Raw genomic sequence first — 20,138 nt, forward strand, 5'->3', positions numbered from 1 at the left:
TAACTGTAAACTTAATTGGCAAACAAAGCAAATTCTGATAACAGCATGGGTGTGTGGGCGAGACGCACAAAGAGATGCCGCTATTAGCAGCTTCCTGTTGGGTGTTACCTCCCCTGCAGTGTGCCAAGAGTCATCCCAGTGTATCATGACCAGTATCTCCTTCTCAGCTCTTCTTATCAAATAATTTTATTTAAAAATAAGCTAAATAAATATCAATTGGAATATCTTTATGTGTAAAGGAATATCATTCGGAGGTCCTGAACAAATGCAGGGGGATTTCCAAACATGCCTTGCATTGTTAAAGTTCATATATGTTTAATTTTGTCCTGAAAGAGGCCATTGTTTTCTTAAAATGGAACTCGGCAGGGAATTCCTCTTAACCCTTAACTTTATTGGCAAATAAAGCAATTCTGATAACAGCATGGGTGTGACGTCCCTCAGCATTTGCTGACATACTAGAAAAAATCATCAAATAGGATCACATGAGATATGTGATGACGTGGCACGCTGTGATTGGCATTGTGATCCTTTAATAAGGCTCTGTGTTGTTCCCTCTACAACAGATCTGAACCCAGCCAGACACCCCTGACTCTAGAGGATCCACATCAGACCTACAAACATGGGCAATCACTATTCTGGAAATTGGCAGATTCAAGGCAATAACAATACAATCAACTGCCGTGCCGGTAAGATATTATCTTTTTATGTTCCTGATAGAAATTAGCTACAATACCCAGATAGATTTAGTTTTCTTATTTACATTTTCTTATCATTTATTATAGAAAAATGTATACTAACTTCGATCTAAATCTATGGTGAAGAAAAACAATAGTTTATCATTGGCTGGCAGGTTTTTGCATTCATCGTTTTCCGCTCTGTTTACTTTGTTTATTTGTGCAGGTATGAATCGTGCAATGATGAAAAGTGTAGAGACGGCTACACCGATCATGCATATCAGCATGGATGATGATGAAACAGTGTGTGTGAAGTTTGAGACGCATGAAGTCAAATTCAAGCTGGGCGAGGAGTTTGATAACACCACTCCAGACGGCAGGAAAACCAAGGTGAGTCAGAAATCACGGCCTGAGGTTCGGGTTCTGAGGTTTGTCTGTACTGGAGTTCACTGTTTTTGTGCCCTGCAGAATGTTGTGACCCTGGAGGACGGCACAATCGTGCACAAGGAGACCTGGGACGGCAAATCAGCAACAATGGAGAAGAAGATTGTGGATGGGAAATTGGTGTCTGTGAGAAAATATCTTCCCCCTACTTTTTTTAGACTTCAGAACAGATTTTAATAGACATATTCTTTCACAAACTCAGAACATGCAGGCCATGAATTCACCTTCACCATTTTTGCAGCAGCACTTTTGCTCCCACTGAGCTCACCTGATCTTTCTTCCCTCAGACATGCATGTCGGGCAATGTGGTCACAACGGAGACCTTCACCAAGGAGGACTGATGGGCTCGCGTCTTCATCTTCGTTCCTGTTTTTATCTTCTCTGTGGCGCCGATGCTTAATTCTGTGTCTCTGTACTCCAACATGGCACATTGACAAGCACTGCTGTGGTTGTTTGAATAAAAAATGATCGAACCTTAGTAAAAAAAAAGCTGTGTCATTGTGTGTTTGACGGCAATGGTGATGGCCACAAAAATGCAAATGTAGGTAAAGTAAGAAAAGGAGAGAAACATGCAATTGGGACAAAATGCAGGCAAGATGATGACGATGACGATGACGCTGACGATGACGATGACGATGACGATGACGGTATTGATGAGTGTGAACAGCACTTTTGGACATTAAAGCCCAAATAACCCCTTAACTTCATGCACAAACACCCTCAATTCCTGCAGACAACCATCAGTAAATTTCAATTTCAAGTCCTTTTAACCACCCTGATGATTAGTTTGGTCCAGATTAAGTGTATAAACATAATTTGCACTTTGGGTTTACCGGATTTGAAACTGAGCTGGATGCTGAACGCCTGGTTGGATGCAGCTCGACTTGAGGAAGAGAGCTCACCCACTGTGATTAGACACACCCATACCTGTCTGACGAGACAGTTTCATTAAAACATATAACATACATATACATGGTTTGGAAATGGAAATGACCCGTGCTTGGAGGTGCCTTGCTTTTTGTAATACTGCAGAACATCAAGAGCAGAGTTTTGGGACAGGACCGAACCATTTGTTGACACAGAGCAGGTGCACCAAGCACACAGACAGGCTTTTAACAACATCCCTACATGGATACATAACCGATCCAATGACCATAAGAGTCACATTTCTCTCCCTCCTCGGCCCTCAGCATTTTCTGACATACCAGAAAAAATGATCAGATATGGCCTTTCCCAGCTTGATGCAGAGTCACGACACTTTCTCCTCTCTAACAGTAATGTAGGACAGTATCCCAATATCAAGTGCCTCTGTCAAGCGGACATTTTCAGCCCGGTGTCATGTGAGGTCAATCTAAGGGGGTTAAATTGTGGGAGGACACCACTCAAAGGTTTTTGTGTACGCAGACGGTGAGTAGTAGTGCAGTTATTTATTTATCCTCTGGCTCCCTCTAGCGGTTACCATGTGCTCCGTCGTATTGTTTGAACTCACTGTGGAGTCAGTCAAAGAAGCGATCGTGGCTGACTGTTTCCAAGCAACAAGGCTGACCAAATTAGACCTAATTTTGATTCAAAATGATTTGCAGACAGTGTGAATCATTTAGTGTAATCTTGCGTTGCGATGATGGAAGGAAGGAAGGATCTCCGCTGACACTGTCTTTGCTTGTACAATAAGGTTTTATAAGTACAGCATCATAACAAGCACCATGGAACGCTTGTGAGAGACTCTGCAGCCGGAATGAGTCGCTCCCGAACTCTGACTTTCTGACGTATTTATACAGTTGCTTCTCACTCAAGAAAAGACCCGTTCAGTGGGTATTGGTATAACACCTGGGACCCCTGTAAACACTACGTGACCATCTTGGGTAATAGTTCACTTTATAACAGCCATAAGCTGTCATCTGTATGTCAGCTGTTTAAGCCCAAGGCTTAAACTGTTAACCTTCTGTGCCATTTACATTCCTTGTCCAGTTAAGACTGGCTTGAGGTCCACTTTTCCTTTGTCCATTGTCAGCTGAAAGGCCTTCCCTAGTAGAATGAATATACGTTCTTATTGAGATGCTAGATCACAGCAAAATACACCACATATTTCCCCCCTTCGGGACTCCTCAGAGTCTCGAAAAACAAAAGAGTATAACATACATGAATACAATTATAACAGAGATAACAATTCCTCCTACATGTGTTTCTTACAGCATAACTTTATCAATTCTTAATTCTTAATTAATTAATTCTTAATTCTTCTTTATGGAGTGCGAGATCGAAAAACCTGTCAGGCAGCCATCTTTCTTGAAATATCCATCATACAATCTAGACAGGAAAATTCTCTCGCGCCCCCTCTGCCTGGGGGACCACATACAGTATAGTACTCCAGACCAATTAAATTTAACAATCTATGTAAAGTATATCTTAGGCAAATACATATGGAAGCCTCAGAAAATCAAATCAAAACAATGTCCAAATACAGGCTGGTTGACCCATTGAACCTTCAGATGGACCTTTCCCTGTCTAGTCCCTATTTCCCTAAACATTGAGGAAAAAACAAAAACATCTGAGGTCCCAATATATTTACCCCATAACTGAAAACATCACTCTTCAAACTAGCATCAAGAAAATAGTATGCAATTTAAGTATTAATCATGCAATTTCATATAAGAGAAAACCTAAAAATATATCACACTGCATTCTCTCAGAATCATCGACTCTTCAACGTAGTGTTGATGATGTGTTGAATCTGAACATCTGATCATCGTGTCCTTGTTCCGAGTCCTTCAGTCCATTCTTATTGTCCTCGTTTGCGTATCTGAATTCTTTCAGCCTATCTTTCCCCCAATGTTCTTCTGGAAGGAAAGAAAAAAACACTAAGTATCTTTTGCAAAAACAACAGATGTAAATCAAAACATCAAATACAAATGAATACATGTAATTATTTCAGATTATTAGAGTCACTTTTTCCATTTCCCCCTTTGATCATATCACCCTCTCGTAGCAAAATAAATTTTACAATCTTATCCACAAACTCTTTCCCATTGTCTGAGGATATCCGATCTGGAAGTCCCCACCTGCTTATGACCTCTCTACACAAAAACTTGGCATCTGACTGAGCGTCCTTCCGCTCGGTTGGGCAAGCTTCAGGCCATCGTGAAAATCTGTACACGACAACTAGCATATATCTCTTTCCTTCAACTGGTTTTATCATGTCAACAAAGTCTATAACTAGTTCTCGCATAGGCCCCCTCGGAGTTGGAATGTAACCCGGAGGAACCATCACACCCTTCCGAACATTATTTTTCAGACAAATAGTACATCTGCCTATGACGTAATCAATCTGTTCAAGCAAACATGGTGCCCATATCCATATTCCTTTGTGACCTTTCTTTTAACTTCTCCCCTCGCAACATGAGCTAATCCATGTGATTCCTGAATCATCAGACCTAACAGGTCCGGAGGTGCTATTATCAGCCCCTCATGATTTCTCCAAATACCCGTAGAATCTTGTGTGGCACCTCGATCTTGCCACAACTGTTTATCCATTGCAGGAGCAGCTTCCTGCATCAAAATTACATCCCTTGCTGTAATTTTGTCAGTTAACCCCACAAGTTCAGCAAGCTGTGCCGATGCCGGCTGTGGTACTATTTCAGCCTTCTCGACCACAAATCCGGTTCCTAGTGCTTTTACTACAGCATAGCCAGCACTAAATTTATCACCCACACGATAACAGGACCCATCAGTCCAATACTCCAGATCTGCTTCACGTAGTGGGAGGGCTTGCAAATCAGATCTAAGCCTCGAGTATTTCTCTGCTTCTTAAACACAATCATGTGGCTCACCATCCTCTGGAGTTGGCAAATTTTCAGCTGAATTTACTGTGACACATCTCGCTAGGGTAACATCTTCCTGCTCTAAAAGCCTATGATAGTCTCTAAGCCTAGGCATGGTCAATGTGTATTTGCCATAGTTCAGGAGATTTTCTGAGACTATGGTGGGTAAGAATTGTGACTGGATAACCCATTGTGACTGATGATGCTTTATTATACATTAGAGACACTCCCACCATTGCTCTGTAGCACAGTGGCAGCCCCAAATCTACTTCTGAATAAGCAGTTGAATAATAAGAAATAGGCTGCGGACCTGTTCCCGTACCTGTTGGTTGACAAAGAACTGCACATGCATATTTACCTCCGGTAGAAGTAGACACATACAACAAGAAATTTTTTGAATAATCTGGAAGCGCTAGTGCTGGAGCTTCTTGTAATTTCTGTTTGACCGTCTCAAATGCCTTAAGGCCATCCTGTGTCCAGGAAAGATTACAATGTAATTGAGCGTTCCCAGTGTCTTTTATCATAGCTCTCAAAGGCCCTGATAAACTAGCATAGTTCTCACCCCATGCTGAAGAACAGCCAGCAATACCAAGAAATGTCAGCATCTCTCTAACGGTTCTGGGCTTTGGAGCCTCGCGAATCGCTTTTATCTGACTATCAGAAATGCTTCTGTGTCCGTGCATTATTGACAGACCCAAATAAACTACCATCTCCTGACAATACTGCAGCTTCTTCTGAGAGGCTTTATGCCCCTTTTCTGCCAGTATCTGTAACAGTTTAATCGAATCCTTGTGACATACTTCTTCACTTTGCGAACAATTGATAATGTCATCCACATATTGTACAACCGTGCTGTTTAGCATCTGATCTATCCCTGCCAAATCATACTTCAATATTTGATTAAAAATGTGAGGACTATGTTTGTACCCTTGTGGCAATCTCTTGTACTCGTAGGATTGTCCCTTGTATGTGAACCCAAACAGACCTTGACTTTCAATACCAAGGGGAATACTGAAAAAGGCACCACATAAATCTAGCACTGTAAAATGCGTTGCATCTGCAGGAATTTGGGCTTACAAAGTATGCGGATCCGGTACTTCTGCTGGAAAATCAGTCACCACTTCGTTCACCGCTCTCAAATCATGTACTAGACGATAGGAATTATCTGGCTTCTTCAGCGGCAACAAAGGCGTATTGCTTTGAGGATTCTGTGTTATCTTCAAAACATCAGCTCTCAATAGTCCTTCAATTTGTGGTTCTATCCCTTGAATTGCCTCTTCTTTCAATGGATACTGGTTCTTCCAAGGAGGTCTGGCTCCTGGTCGGATTTCAACTTTCACTGGCTGGGCTGACTTTACCAGTCCAATATCGGTACTATGCTGAGCCCACAAGCATTCTGGAACTTGTCGCAGCATTTCCTCTCTCATAGAGTCTGGATCCATTTTAGCGCTGCAAATAGACTCATGTGTCATCTGCACAGTTTGTGGTTGTCCCTGTCCTTGAGCAGAGATCATAATTTTAATGAATCGCTGATCCTCACTCCTCCAGATGGCACGATTCTCTTTTATCGGTATAAAAACAGCTCCTTCCGCTTCTGTCATCATTTCTCCTCTGTGCTTCTGCTCATATTCCTCTGACACCAACAAAGTCACATGTGGCACACTTTTCAATATCAAATTCTCCATTCAAATAATCACCTCTGACTACCTTCATGGCAACTCCTTGTGGTCCCAAAATTATGCAACATGAACTGAGTTGAACTTGGTTTGGTTGACGACTCAACCACTTCTCTGGGTTTGATTGAGCAGCCTTCTTAAAATACTTGAGCGTGCAGTGATACGGATACTCAGGAAGCTTTGTATTATGCATATTTGCTGCAATAAACTTCTCCCACAATTTAACTGGTTCTAAAAATTCTACACTAAGATTTCCAATCCAAAATACTGATGAAGCTTCAGTTTCTGCTGTCATCAAAAATTGGTCAGCAATATCATTTGGCACTTCCACCAGACAGCCGTCCGGTGTACATTTTATGGTACAATTCAACCTACACAAAGCATCTCTTCCCAAAAGTGCAATAGGTGTACATTACATTACAGTACGATCATTTGGCAGATGCTTTGATCCAAAGCGACTTACATTACATTACCACCCTTCGCAGAGGGGGGAGCACTTGAGAGTTCGGTGCCTTGCTCAGGGGCACCTCGGCAGGGGCTCGAACCGGCGACCCTCCGGTTCCCAAGCGGAAGCACTACCCACTGAGCCACTGCCTCATGTATGTTCTGATACCAATATGGATATTGTAGTCTTCCGGTTCTTATAGCAAAGCTCAATTGGCTTTGTGAGAGGAATCAGCTGTTTCACTCCCTCAAACCCGATTGTCCGAATCAATTGACCAGACATGGGGAAATGTATAGCATCTTCAGGCCGAATACAGGTGAAGGCAGCTCCGCTATCAGCCATCACTTCTAATGGTCGATTATTTACTTTCACCTCTATTGTTGGATCTCTTTCCGGCCCTGATACTACCAGCTGACACCTCCCTTTCGAGTCTTCTGGGCACCTCTAAAATCCTGGTTCCGGGCCCCCATAAGGGTTCACCGGTCCCCCGGATGGCCTTGGTTGGCCCCTGAATCCTCCTCTGAAGTTTCCTCTGAAGTTTCCTCCTGATCTGTTGCACTCACGGGCAAAATGGCCATACTGTCCACAATTATAGCATACTTCTGAAGATTGTTGATCAAATCTTCCCCCTCTTCCTCTTCCAAAATTTCCTCTCCAGGTCTGCGCCTGACTAAAAACAGGCTGTGGGTAGGAAACGACTGGAAACACAGATGATGGCTGAGATGATTGAAACTGAACCTGCTTTGACTGTAGTTGTGATAATGGTTGATGCGGCGGAGGCTGATTCTGCGTAACTAGAGCCTGCTTCTTCTCCTTCTTGTTATCCACCAGTTGTACTTGATTGAGTTTCCTGAGGGTCTCTTGGTCCTGCTCTTTCTGGTCATGTTCTTTTTTCCTATATAGCTCCACTTGATGGGCTATATGGTCCGTATATACACTCTTCGTCATGCTTCCAAGACCAACCACTTCGGCCAGTTTACTCCTCGCTGGTAGAGGCAGCCCCTTCTGTATTTTGCCTCGCAAAATTGACTGCTCCATTTGGCTCAAGTCCGGGTCATTTCCTGTGATATTTCTCCACATTTGATGGGCTCTTGACACATAGGCGTTTGGGTTTTCTTCCTGTCCGAGTGGCTCAATAAGAACATTATCAGGATGTACATTTGTTGGAAATGTATCTTTCAATGCTCTCCACACTTGAGCTCTATTCGCAGAAAACAGCTCTGGATCATTCACGGCAGTTCCCACATATCGATTAAGTCCGGTTCTCTGTAGAATCTCTTCCATAGCTGGAGCCCCAAGGAGGTTAGCCAGCAGTCTATTGATATCTCCCATGGCATATTGTGTTCCTACCATGACCTCATCCATCTTTGAAGTCCAGGGATGTGCTCCATCTTGAAGAGTAGGTAACTTCTCCATTATGTTTGACATATCTGTACTCTGCCAAGGATTATACTCCAGCTTCCGTCCTCGGATGATCACTGGGCACATCTTCTTGGATGACTTCTCTTTTCTTGAGCACAAAACCACGCTTGATTTTAAGGGACTTTTTTTCTTTTCATTTTTCTTTTTCTCTATTCGTTGCTCTTCTAAGCGGTCCTCAGGTCTTTGTTGACACAGAGCAGGTGCACCAAGCACACAGAGAGGCTTTTAACAACATCCCTACATGGATACATAACCGATCCAATGACCATAAGAGTCACATTTCTCTCCCTCCTCGGCCCTCAGCATTTTCTGACATACTAGAAAAAATGATCAGATATGGCCTTTCCAAGCTTGATGCAGAGTCACAACACTTTCTCTTCTCTAACAGTAATGTAGGACAGTATCCCAATATCAAGTGCCTCTGTCAAGCGGACATTTTCAGCCTGGTGTCATGTTAGGTCAATCTAAGGGGGTTAAATTGTGGGAAGACACCACTCAAAGATTTTTGTGTAGGCAGACGGTGAGTAGTAGTGTAGTTATTTATTTATCCTCTGGCTCCCACCATGCGAAATTCCTCTTAACTGTAAACTTAATTGGCAAACAAAGCAAATTCTGATAACAGCATGGGTGTGTGGGCGAGACGCACAAAGAGATGCCGCTATTAGCAGCTTCCTGTTGGGTGTTATCTCCCCTGCAGTGTGTCAAGAGTCATCCCAGTGTATCATGACCAGTATCTCCTTCTCAGCTCTTCTTATCAAATCATTTTATTTAAAAATAAGCTAAATAAATATCAATTGGAATATCTTTATGTGTAAAGGAATATCATTCGGAGGTCCTGAACAAATGCAGGGGGATTTCCAAACATGCCTTGCATTGTTAAAGTTCATATATGTTTAATTTTGTCCTGAAAGAGGCCATTGTTTTCTTAAAATGGAAGTCGGCAGGAAATTCCTCTCAACTGTAAACTTAATTGGCAAATAAAGCAATTCTGATAACAGCATGGGTGTGTGGGCGAGACGCGCAAAGAGATGCCGCTCCTCTGTTATCTATCTATCTAGAGCGACATAACTATAACAAAGACTTGCACCTGCATATTATGATGAAGGTCGATGAAGGGCGGGAAAAATGCAATGTCACCGTCATTTGCCATTTACTTGTTTAGGTTTTTAATCAACCACAGAGTGTTTAGATTAGTACCAAGAGCCTCTTACACTGTGCTTGAAGCAAGTTAGTCGCCATAACCGATCCAAAGACCATAAGAGTCAGATATGATCACATATCTCCATTTACCTCAGGGATCTGAGATATGTGATGACGTGGCACGCTGTGATTGGCATTGTGATCCTTTAAAAAGGCTCTGTGTTGTTCAATCTACAACAGATCTGAACCCAGCTAGACTCCCCTGACTCTAGAGGATCCACATCAGACCTACAATCAGAATCAGAATCAGAATCAGAATCAGAATCACTTTATTTGCCAATTAAGTTTGCACTTATGAGGAATTTGCTGTGGTTCTGGGTGCGAACATATAACATATAGAAAAAGACAACAGAAGACAACATATAAAACAACATAAAACAACATGTACAAACAGCAGCTAGGTGAATACTTAATTTAAAAACACACTAAATTAAATTAAATAAGTTAACTAAATGAGTGCTGATAAATAAGATGTTAAAAAACGTGCAGGGGATTATTGAAATTAATTAACTTAAGACTACTGTTGAATAAAGTGAAAGTGCAGGGGTTTATTGTGAGTCAGTGGAAGACCCGGGCCTTGTTGATGAGGCCCACTGCCGAGGGGAAGAAGCTGGATTTGTGGCGTGAGGTTTTGGTCCTGATGGACCTCAGCCTTCTGCCGGAGGGGAGGGTTAAAAACAGTTTGTGTCCAGGGTGGGAGGGGTCGGCCAGGATCTTGCCTGCCCGCTTCAGGGTCTGGGAGGCGTACAGGTCCGGGAGGGACGGCAGGTTGCAGCCGATCACCTTCTCGGCACAGCGTATGATACGCTGCAGCCTGCCCTTGTCCTTGGCAGTGGCTGCAGCGTACCAGACGGTGATGGAGGAGGTGAGGATGGACTCAATGATGGCAGAGTAGAAGCGTTCATCAATGTCTTTGGCAGGCTGAACTTCTTCAGCTGCCGCAGGAAGAACAACCTTTGCTGGGCTTTTTTGGTGAGGGAGCTGATGTTGAGCTCCCACTTGAGGTCCTGGGAGATGATGGCTCCCAGGAAACGAAAGGACTCCACAGTGTCAACTGGGGAGTCACACAGAGTGATGGGGGCGGGTGGGGCTGCGTTCAGTCGGAAATCCACTACCATCTCCTTTGTTTTCAGAGCATTAAGCTCCAGATTGTTACGCCTGCACCAGTTCACCAGACGGTCAGTCTCCTGCCTGTAGGCAGACTCGTCCCCATCAGAGATGAGTCCAATGAGGGTGGTGTCGTCCGCGAACTTCAGGAGTTGGACTGACTGATGACTGGAGGTGCAGTCGTTTGTGTATAAGGAGAAGAGCAGAGGGGAAAGAGCACAGCCTTGAGGAGAACCGGTGCTGATGGAGCGTGAGGCAGAGACGTGTTTCCCCAGCTTCACATGCTGCTTCCTGTCAGTCAGGAAGTCTGTGATCCACCTGCAGGTGGAATCGGGCACATGGAATCATGGGCCAAACATGGGCAATCACTATTCTGGAAATTGGCAGATTCAATCCGATCACAGTGCAAACATGAGCAATGTCGGTAAGATATTATCTTTTTATGTTCCTGATAGAAATTAGCTACAATACCCAGTCAGATTAAGTTTTCTTATTTACATTTTCTTATTATTTATTATAGAAAAACGTATACTAACTTCGATCTAAATCTATGGTGAAGAAAAACAATAGTTTATCATTGGCTGGCAGGTTTTTGCATTCATCCTTTTCCGCTCTGTTTACTTTGTTTATTTGTGCAGGTAAGAGTCGTGCAATGATGAAAAGTGTAGAGACGGCTACACCGATCATGCATATCAGCATGGATGGTGATGAAACAGTGTGTGTGAAGTTTGAGACGCATGAAGTCAAATTCAAGCTGGGCGAGGAGTTTGATAACACCACTCCAGTCGGCAGGAAAACCAAGGTGAGTCAGAAATCACGGCCTGAGGTTCGGGTTCTGAGGTTTGTCTGTACTGGAGTTCACTGTTTTTGTGCCCTGCAGAATGTTGTGACCCTGGAGGACGGCACAATCGTGCACAAGGAGACCTGGGACGGCAAATCAGCAACAATGGAGAAGAAGATTGTGGATGGGAAATTGATGTCTGTGAGAAAATATCTTCCCCCTACTTTTTTTAGACTTCAGAACAGATTTGAATAGACATATTCTTTCACAAACTCAGAACATGCAGGCCATGAATTCACCTTCACCATTTTTGCAGCAGCACTTTTGCTCCCACTGAGCTCACCTGATCTTTCTTCCCTCAGACATGCATGACGGGCAATGTGGTCACAACGGAGACCTTCACCAAGGAGGACTGATGGGCTCGCGTCTTCATCTTCGTTCCTGTTTTTATCTTCTCTGTGGCGCAGATGCTTAATTCTGTGTCTCTGTACTCCAACATGTTTGAATAAAAAGTGATGGAACCTAAAAAAAAAGCTGTGTCATTGTGTGTTTGACGGCAATGGTGATGGCCACAAAAATGCAAATGTAGGTAAAGTAAGAAAAGGAGAGAAACATGCAATGGGGACAAAATGCAGGCAAGATGATAACAATGACGATGACGATGATGATGACGGTATTGATGAGTGTGAACAGCACTTTTGGACATTAAAGCCCAAATAACCCCTTAACTTCATGCACAAACACCCTCAATTCCTGCAGGCAACCATCAGTAAATTTCAATTTCAAGTCCTTTTAACCACCCTGATGATTAGTTTGGTCCAGATTAAGTGTATAAACATAATTTGCACTTTGGGTTTACCTGATTTGAAACTGAGCTGGCTGCTGGACGCCTGGCTGGACACAGCTCCACTTGAGGAAGAGAGCTCACCCACTGTGATTTGACACACCCATACCTGTCTGACGGGACAGGTTTTGACTAGCCCTCTCTCTCTCCGACCGACGGGGCTTCAAAAGCGATCTGCACCACTCTCACTGAAGAGAGATCTAAACCTGCAGCGACTCTACAGGCTGTAGAGGATCCACATCAGACCTGCAAACATGGTTGAGAACTTTGTCGGATCGTGGAAGATGGTTTCCAGCGAGAAGTTTGATGACTACTTGAAAGCAGTCGGTATGACGATATGCTGTTATATTCCTGATGGACTTTCTAATGTGATTTAATTCACATTTTAATGTAACTTGAATTATAAAAACCTAAGGGTAAGACAAATACCTGTTTCTCATCGGCAACGATTTCTTTTCTAAATGTTCCACTCTGTTTACTGCAGGTGTGGGTTTTGCAATCCGGCAGATGGCGGGTCGAGCCACACCCAAGATGATATTCAGTGTGGATGATGATGGATGTATTTGCCTGAAGACTGAGAGCACATTCAAAAGACATCAAGTCAAATTTAAACTCGGCGAGACATTTCACGAAACTACTCCGGACGGCAGGAAAACATCGGTGAGTCAGAAATCACTGCCTGAGTTTTGGTGTTTCTGAAGTGTTTCTGCTCTGGAGTCAAAGCTTTTGTTTGTTTTTTGTGCCCTGCAGAACGTTGTGAACATGGAGGGCGACAAACTTGTGCACAAGCAGAGCTGGGACGGCAAAGAAGCAATCATTGAGAGAGCGATCACGGATGGGAAAATGGTGGTGGTAAGGAATTTTTTTTCAGATATTAGTTTTGCTGTCTTCCATTTGTTGTCCCACTGACCTCACCTGACCTTTCTTCCCACAGAAGTTGACGATGGGAGACGTGGTCTCAGTGAGGACCTTCGCCAAGGAGGCGTGACGGCTTCACTTCTTCCTCCTTGCTGGATGCATTTGCTGTATAATGAGCTTAAGCCTGAATAAAGTGATGCTGTGTTCCTGTTCTCATCTTCACTGTGATGCTAATGCTAAAGTATGTGTCACATTTAGAAGCAGTGCTGTGGTTATTTGAATAAAAATGATAGAAGTTTGGTCAAAAATGGTTTGTGGCGGTTGAGGTGATCATGATGGCGCACAGTAACAAAAGGGTGATGCATGGTGATTATGATGATGATGATGATGATGATGATGATTATTATTATTACCACCCTTGTATATTTTCAATTAAATCTAATGCAAGCAATTAAATCTCCGGACCTCAAGCCCTGAACACAACTGCAGTTATTTTAAGTCTGAGATCTAAGTATAATTTAATGTTTCCTTATTAGTTGTAGTATTAGTCGTAGTCGTAGCAGTAATAGTAATAATAGAAGTAGTAGTAGTTGTAGAGGTACTAGAATTAGTAGTAGTTGTAGTAGTAGAGGAACTTGTATTATCATTAGTAGTAGTAGTAGTAGTAGCATCCGTAGAATAATAGCAGTATTAGTATAAGTATTGGTATTAGTATTAGTATTATTATTATTAGTAGTAGTAGTGGTAGTAGTAGTTGTAGTAGTAGTAGTAGTAGAATTGCAGTTCTTTATCCTCTAGCTCCCTCTAGTGGCCTTTATATGAAGCATGAACCTGTGACGTAGGTAGGGAAAGGTCAACAGTAAAAACATGGCGGCTCCCCGTAAAGCTACCGTGGTGCTGAAGACTGTAAGGACAATAGCGGCCCAGTTCTGTCCCTTCGAGTCCAATTCGCGGTCCACACGGTAAGACAACGAGTGTGTGTTGTCCCGCTGCGTACGAGCGTCGCGTTATGTGAACGGACCGTGGATAAAATGATGAATTAGATCAGAGAGGCGATCATGGCGGCTTGTTTCCGGCTTGTTTGTTGGACTCCATAATAATGTGTCACTATTTCATTTTTATTATTTACATACATGAGCATGGATGACATTAGAGACAGTCCATGTTTGTTTTATTTATTTATCTTTTTTTTAGTTTAATTGTTTGTTCAAGTTTTTATGCAGGAATGGTGTATTTATTATATGATTATGTTATGATTTATTGTGTGTATTTGAGAAACGCTTTTTCGTTCCAAAATAAATGTTGAAATAAACAGCTGATACTTGGTAATACCTTTAACCTAATAAATCGGAATGTATATGGCCTTAAATTTAGCTTTTATATTTGACTTTGACACTGAGTACTAATATACTTACACACTGTGATGTATCAAAAGCCTAGGTTAGATCCACTAAGTCTAACTTTAGCCTCATATGTAAACAGTGAAGTGTGTGTGTGTCTGTTTGTGTGTGTGAACGTGTCTTTGTTGTGTCCACAGGGAGTTTCTAGTCCGGGTGTCCTCAGAGAAGAGCAGAGCCTCAAACATAAAGTGTGAGGTGACGACCACAGTCAAGCACGACAAGTCAGAACCTGTGGTGGACGTGACCTACAGTAAGTACTGGAGAGACAGACAGACAGAGGAGAGACAGACAGACAGACAGACAGACATTATTTAATTCGATATTTAATTCATTATGTAATATTCAATAACAGATCATTTTATTTCCAAATATATGTAATTATCCATGTGAAAATGAACATTGTGTGTGTGTGTGTGTGTGTGTGTGTGTGTGTGTGTGTGTTTGTGTTTGTGTGTGTGTGTGTGTGTGGTCTCAGTGGATGGAGAGCGGCTGGTGATGAAGGGAGCCAGGCTGACCAGCAAGGAGATGCTGAGTGAGTTCCAGTCCCGATGTTCAGCCAAGGATCTGTCCAAGTGATCCTCTCCAGCCTCTCTGTGTTCTATTTATTTGTGTATCATCTTCAATGTTTCGAATAAAACTACTTGATTGAAAGCACGTGTGGAATGAAGTGACCTCGTTGATTTCTTATTAAAAATGTTTGAGCTATGACTTAGAATCCTAATCGATCTGGATGCAAGACGAGAAAGAAACGTCGTCGGCGGGATTCGAACCCAAGCGGGTTGGTAAATAATAATAAATTAGTCTTGCGATGTTTAGGGCGTGGCTACAGATACGGGAACCGCAGCTGATCAAGTGGTTAAATCTGTGCAACATGACACGAGATCTCAGTGTTGTCTACAGATACGGAAGAAACCGGAAGTAGAATCACGATCGATATATATATTGATTAGCTTTTTCATCACGGATGGAAATCATTTGATACTGCAACAACACAAAACAAAACAGGCGAGCTTCTAATGCAAGGTAAATAATGAATAAACGTAGAAAGAATGAGATATACAACAATACAAATTAACAATAGAAAACATACATAAGTAAGCTGGACTCTTTCAGACACAATCGACCCAAATCGCTTTTGGCTCTGAGCGGATTCGATCTTCCCAAACTGCGGCTCCTGTGACGTAGCAGCCTGTCATTGGCTCTCTGCGCGGCCGCGGGCTGACAAGCTGGGCCCCTTAAATACGCTTTGCGCCGTACTGACCGGCAGAGATTCGAACCCGGAGCGACTCCCATCAAACTACAGAGGACCCGCATTAGACCTGCAAACATGGTTGAGCAGTTTGTTGGGACGTGGAAGATGATTTCCAGCGAGAACTTTGACGAATACATGAAAGCAATTGGTGAGATATTGTTTTTATTGTTATTAATTAACACATTTTATTTATTTATTGAGAATATCACGACAAGATACTGTACAGATCATTTTGGAATATTTTAGATAATTATCAGAAATATTATTATTGTGTTAAACTAATGACATAACGTGTTTACTAATAATATTTAATTCCTCTTTACAGTTACCATGGATCAAATTATGACTTACAAATGTGTATTTTATATTTAATGTGTTTCACCGTTGTCTTGCTGTGCAGGTGTGGGATTTGCAACCAGACAGGTGGGGAATCGAACCAAGCCCAATCTGGTATTCAGCCTTAACGACGGAGTTATATGCATGAAGGCTCAGAGCTCATTCAAGACCACTGAGGTCAAGTTCAAGCTGGACGAACCGTTTGATGAGACCACCGCAGACGACAGGAAGACCAAGGTTAGTCTGAGTTTGGGGCATTTTTTCTGCACTGGAATTCATTTTTGTTGTTGTTATTGTTTGTTTTGTGCCCTGCAGACCGTTGTGAACCTGGAAAACGGCAAACTGGTGCAGAAGCAGACCTGGAGCGGCAAAGAGACAAATATTGAGAGAGAGATCACGGATGGAAAATTGATAGCGGTGAGAACTTTTCTGCCTCCTACTTGCGCAATATCTTTCAATCTTCCCAGTAAACATCACTGCAGACCTCATGTATCCATTATATATGAATTTTCCAGGGCTCACAGTTCTATAAGTACTACAAGTTCATTAAAACACAATAGTACACAACAGGGACATATAGTATTGTGGTATTATCTATAATGTGATACCATTTTGTGAGAATATTAAAGCTGTGACATGCATTCTTCCATGTCTTCACCCTCTCACCCTCTCGCTGCTGTCCCTCCCCACAGAAATGCGTTATGGGAGACGTGGTGGCGGTGAGGACATACGTGAAGGAGGCGTGATAGTTCAACTCCCTCCTCTCTCTTTGCTGGGTGCATTGCTGGATTACGGGCTCAGTTCAATGAGCGTTAACTCGAATAAAAGTGATGCTGTGTTCCTATATTCTTATCTTCATTTGTTTTGCCGATGCTAAATTCTGTGCCTCTGTACTCCAACATGACACATTTACAAGCACTGTTGTGGTTATTTGAATTAAAATGATGGGAAAATTGTCTAAGTGTCGTCAGTCTGAGCTTATTTCATCTTCATAACAGCTCCTGTTGTGAGTCTGTGAGTCGTTTCTAATGTCAAAATTTAATCAAGACATTCCTGTAAATTGAGGATAATCCCTTAGGAATGCTGTACACACAAAATTAGCTTTAATGGAATCACACCTAAAAATCTGACAAGCAGAGTTCCATATTTCCTTGTTACAGTCGTTGTGATAATGGCTCAACGTTCATCATTCTTACCAGGGGATTAAATCAATATTCAGCTGCTACTTTGGCTTTAATAGGCTGAAATAGGTTCCTTATTGTAGTTCCGGAAGACAAAAACAATAGGGAGCGAGCATATTTCTCGCTTAAGGGGTCAAGAAGCAGACCAGGGCGTGCAGCGAGTTAGCAGGGCATCGGTCTGGAATGCAAACCCCTCAGAGGCACTGAAAGCGTCCCACAGAGAGGTCAGCGAGGATGTGTATTCTCTTTTCCTTTTAGGGGAGGTCGAGCATTTCCCATTGCATATGCTCTGGCAGCCGTAGATGGACAAAACCAGAGGCATTGTGGGTCTTCATCCCTTTGGCCACTGGTCAAGTGTGCTTTGGGGACGGGGGGGATTGTTCTAGAGGCGACAGGCAACTTTCCCACGACAGGAAAGGGAGATGATACAACTGATTGGCCTTAATGGTCAAAACAGCTGAAGCAGGTGGAATTATGGGTCAATGCTCCCTTTTGCTTGGATGGTCAGGCAAATCTGAACTGTGATTGACCCAATGATGAAGATAAGAACATCTCAGAGGGATATTAGTTAGTAGAGTTGTGTCATTGTTCAAGGATATTATTAGTATAAGCTGAGACAATAAGAGTTTGATTCGACACATTGCTTGAACACAAACCATCCTGAAGGAGTATCGCACAACATTGACCCGTACAGTCAAGCTCCAATCATTGACATATACTCTTGCTTATATACTCTGGATGCATACGAATTCTCACAGCTGTAGAGAAACCATCCCATCTGCTACAGATTGACTCAGAGGTGGAGTGTCGGTGTCCCACAGGCAGCTCAGGCTCTGTTTGGATAACTGTAGGGAATGAAGAAGAACCACACCTCCCCTGTTTAGATACCGCGCTGATCCATGTTGGTTATTAATGCAAAACTAAACATGCAACACCCACCAGATGCTGCGACAATACTTGAGAGAATGTTCCAATGTAAAACAAGCAGAATACACAAGAGAGTGATTGAGAGATTCCATTCCAACCCTAAACAATATGTACGATACTTAATGTCTGGCAGGATGGAAAGGGAGGCGCTGATCTCCCCCCACAGGCTGCAGTTCGCTGGAACTAAGGTAGAACATTCCACCAGCAGCCGAGGTTTCATAATGTGGATTAGGAAACGGTTCCGGAAAGAGCCAGATAGCGAGAAGTCTGCTGAGAGTTGGCTGGCAGTGTGAAGCGGCGAAAACAATGGGAACGCAGGCCGCAAAAGGGACATATAGTGACCTGGAATACGGTCATGGAGTTACAGTGTAATGCTGCACACAGTAATGTTAATGTACGGGTGTGTTGTGTGTGTAGAAGACAACGCATGGAAGTGTTGAAAGACTAGGAAGAAGATTGAAATATGTCATTGAAGTATATAGAGTTTACAACTTCTGCATTGTCACCTGCTGGGTCTACGTGAGGGTTTATGTGTGTGTGTGTGTGATTGATAGGCGGTATCTTGTTGTTTGTGTGAGGATAGATTGTCTTGAACTCATATCCTTTACGTAGCATCTGGAAAACTCCACTTCAGTTGAAATGTTTACACCCTTCCTCTACTTGTCCTTAACAATTGTCGCACGCACGCACGCACACACACAGACAGACACACATTAACACTTAAGGGGATCTCCAGGAATACGTACACAAAAAAGGTCAAAGTAAATTGTGAGTGCAAACTGCAGCAGCTCTGTGTGTCTTTGTGACTGTAACTTTCTCATGGTGGTGTGTGTTGTGTCTGACGCATCCCTGGTTTAAGGGAACCCGAAGCCAAAACAAACTGGGTGGACAAGTCCTCCTGTACTAACAGAGCCAATCCCACTCCCCCTCCTCTTGTTTTTTGACTTGAGTTTCCCATATAGGGTGGAGACGACCTTGGGATCAACCCCCACACAGATACATATTACTGAGTCTGCAGGAGGGATTCTGGGAAATATGCATCCACACAGTCACTCTACAGTCACGTAACCCCTGCACACAGATCTGTAGGACCTTCATCCCTTAAGCAGGACTAATGACACCTACGTCGACCCTAGATCAGTCTCCAAGGCAACCAAACAGCTGGACTGAAATATGTCAGCGAGGCCCTGCAGCACAGCGGGGCAGCTTGGTTGCCATGAAACAAGCTTTTCTTTTTAGGGAATCTCACAATCTACTTGTACTTCGACTGATCTCTGATTTCACCAACAGTTCTGTGGATGTAATGCTAGATGAGCCCACACACACACACACACAGAGAGACACACACACACACACACACACACACACACACACACACACTTGTATCAACTCCCCAAAACACTAAGAAAAATTTGTCTGGGATTCCAAAAATGGGAAATAATTGATGATTCATGTAGATACATATGACATCATTAGTTTATTAGGCCCAGCACGAAGCATGTTCCTGCATATGTAATCCAATTCTTTGAGGAGACCATGACGTTTGCCAATACCTCATAGGTTAGACCAGTGAGAGACCCTTATCGTGATCTATCTTACACTCAGGCTTGCAGAAATAAAAAAAAAGTGATTTTCCCCAAAGAGTCACAGCATCAAATGTGGGTATTTTCTGGAATCCACCACAGCCCGTCACAGATTTGGGCTTATCCGCTCCTCCTCCAGACATGTGACCTGTAATCTTTTAAGGGGCGATGGCGGTGGAGGGAGCTGGGA

At 42.9% G+C, this 20,138-nt stretch overlaps 5 protein-coding genes across 5 annotated transcripts; all 5 read left to right on the plus strand.

The window, feature by feature from the left end:
* The first annotated feature begins 883 nt into the window (after positions 1-883).
* LOC143000641 (fatty acid-binding protein, liver-like) lies at positions 884-1,588 on the plus strand. Its single transcript, XM_076150033.1, has 3 exons — positions 884-1,064; positions 1,143-1,244; positions 1,406-1,588. The coding sequence occupies exons 1-3, from the start codon at positions 903-905 to the stop codon at positions 1,457-1,459; spliced, it is 318 nt and encodes a 105-aa protein (XP_076006148.1). The 5' UTR covers positions 884-902; the 3' UTR covers positions 1,460-1,588.
* Positions 1,589-11,426: 9,838 nt separating this feature from the next.
* On the plus strand, positions 11,427-12,061 carry LOC143000644 (fatty acid-binding protein 12-like). Its single transcript, XM_076150037.1, has 3 exons — positions 11,427-11,588; positions 11,667-11,768; positions 11,930-12,061. The coding sequence occupies exons 1-3, from the start codon at positions 11,439-11,441 to the stop codon at positions 11,981-11,983; spliced, it is 306 nt and encodes a 101-aa protein (XP_076006152.1). The 5' UTR covers positions 11,427-11,438; the 3' UTR covers positions 11,984-12,061.
* A 479-nt stretch (positions 12,062-12,540) lies between these two features.
* On the plus strand, positions 12,541-13,564 carry LOC143000642 (fatty acid-binding protein, heart-like). Its single transcript, XM_076150035.1, has 4 exons — positions 12,541-12,738; positions 12,896-13,071; positions 13,162-13,263; positions 13,346-13,564. The coding sequence occupies exons 1-4, from the start codon at positions 12,666-12,668 to the stop codon at positions 13,397-13,399; spliced, it is 405 nt and encodes a 134-aa protein (XP_076006150.1). The 5' UTR covers positions 12,541-12,665; the 3' UTR covers positions 13,400-13,564.
* A 532-nt stretch (positions 13,565-14,096) lies between these two features.
* mrpl53 (mitochondrial ribosomal protein L53) lies at positions 14,097-15,323 on the plus strand. Its single transcript, XM_076150036.1, has 3 exons — positions 14,097-14,231; positions 14,807-14,919; positions 15,145-15,323. The coding sequence occupies exons 1-3, from the start codon at positions 14,137-14,139 to the stop codon at positions 15,243-15,245; spliced, it is 309 nt and encodes a 102-aa protein (XP_076006151.1). The 5' UTR covers positions 14,097-14,136; the 3' UTR covers positions 15,246-15,323.
* A 591-nt stretch (positions 15,324-15,914) lies between these two features.
* LOC143000662 (fatty acid-binding protein, heart-like) lies at positions 15,915-17,218 on the plus strand. Its single transcript, XM_076150053.1, has 4 exons — positions 15,915-16,069; positions 16,322-16,494; positions 16,573-16,674; positions 16,950-17,218. Exons 1-4 carry the CDS (start codon positions 15,997-15,999, stop codon positions 17,001-17,003), a joined length of 402 nt encoding a protein of 133 aa, XP_076006168.1. The 5' UTR covers positions 15,915-15,996; the 3' UTR covers positions 17,004-17,218.
* The last annotated feature ends 2,920 nt before the right edge of the window (positions 17,219-20,138 follow it).

This window comes from Genypterus blacodes, unplaced genomic scaffold (assembly GCF_046128005.1).
Source record: "Genypterus blacodes isolate CSIRO-AG114 ecotype Tasmania unplaced genomic scaffold, CSIRO-AGI_Gbla_v1 ptg000048l_1, whole genome shotgun sequence".
Taxonomy (NCBI): Eukaryota; Metazoa; Chordata; class Actinopteri; order Ophidiiformes; family Ophidiidae; genus Genypterus; species Genypterus blacodes.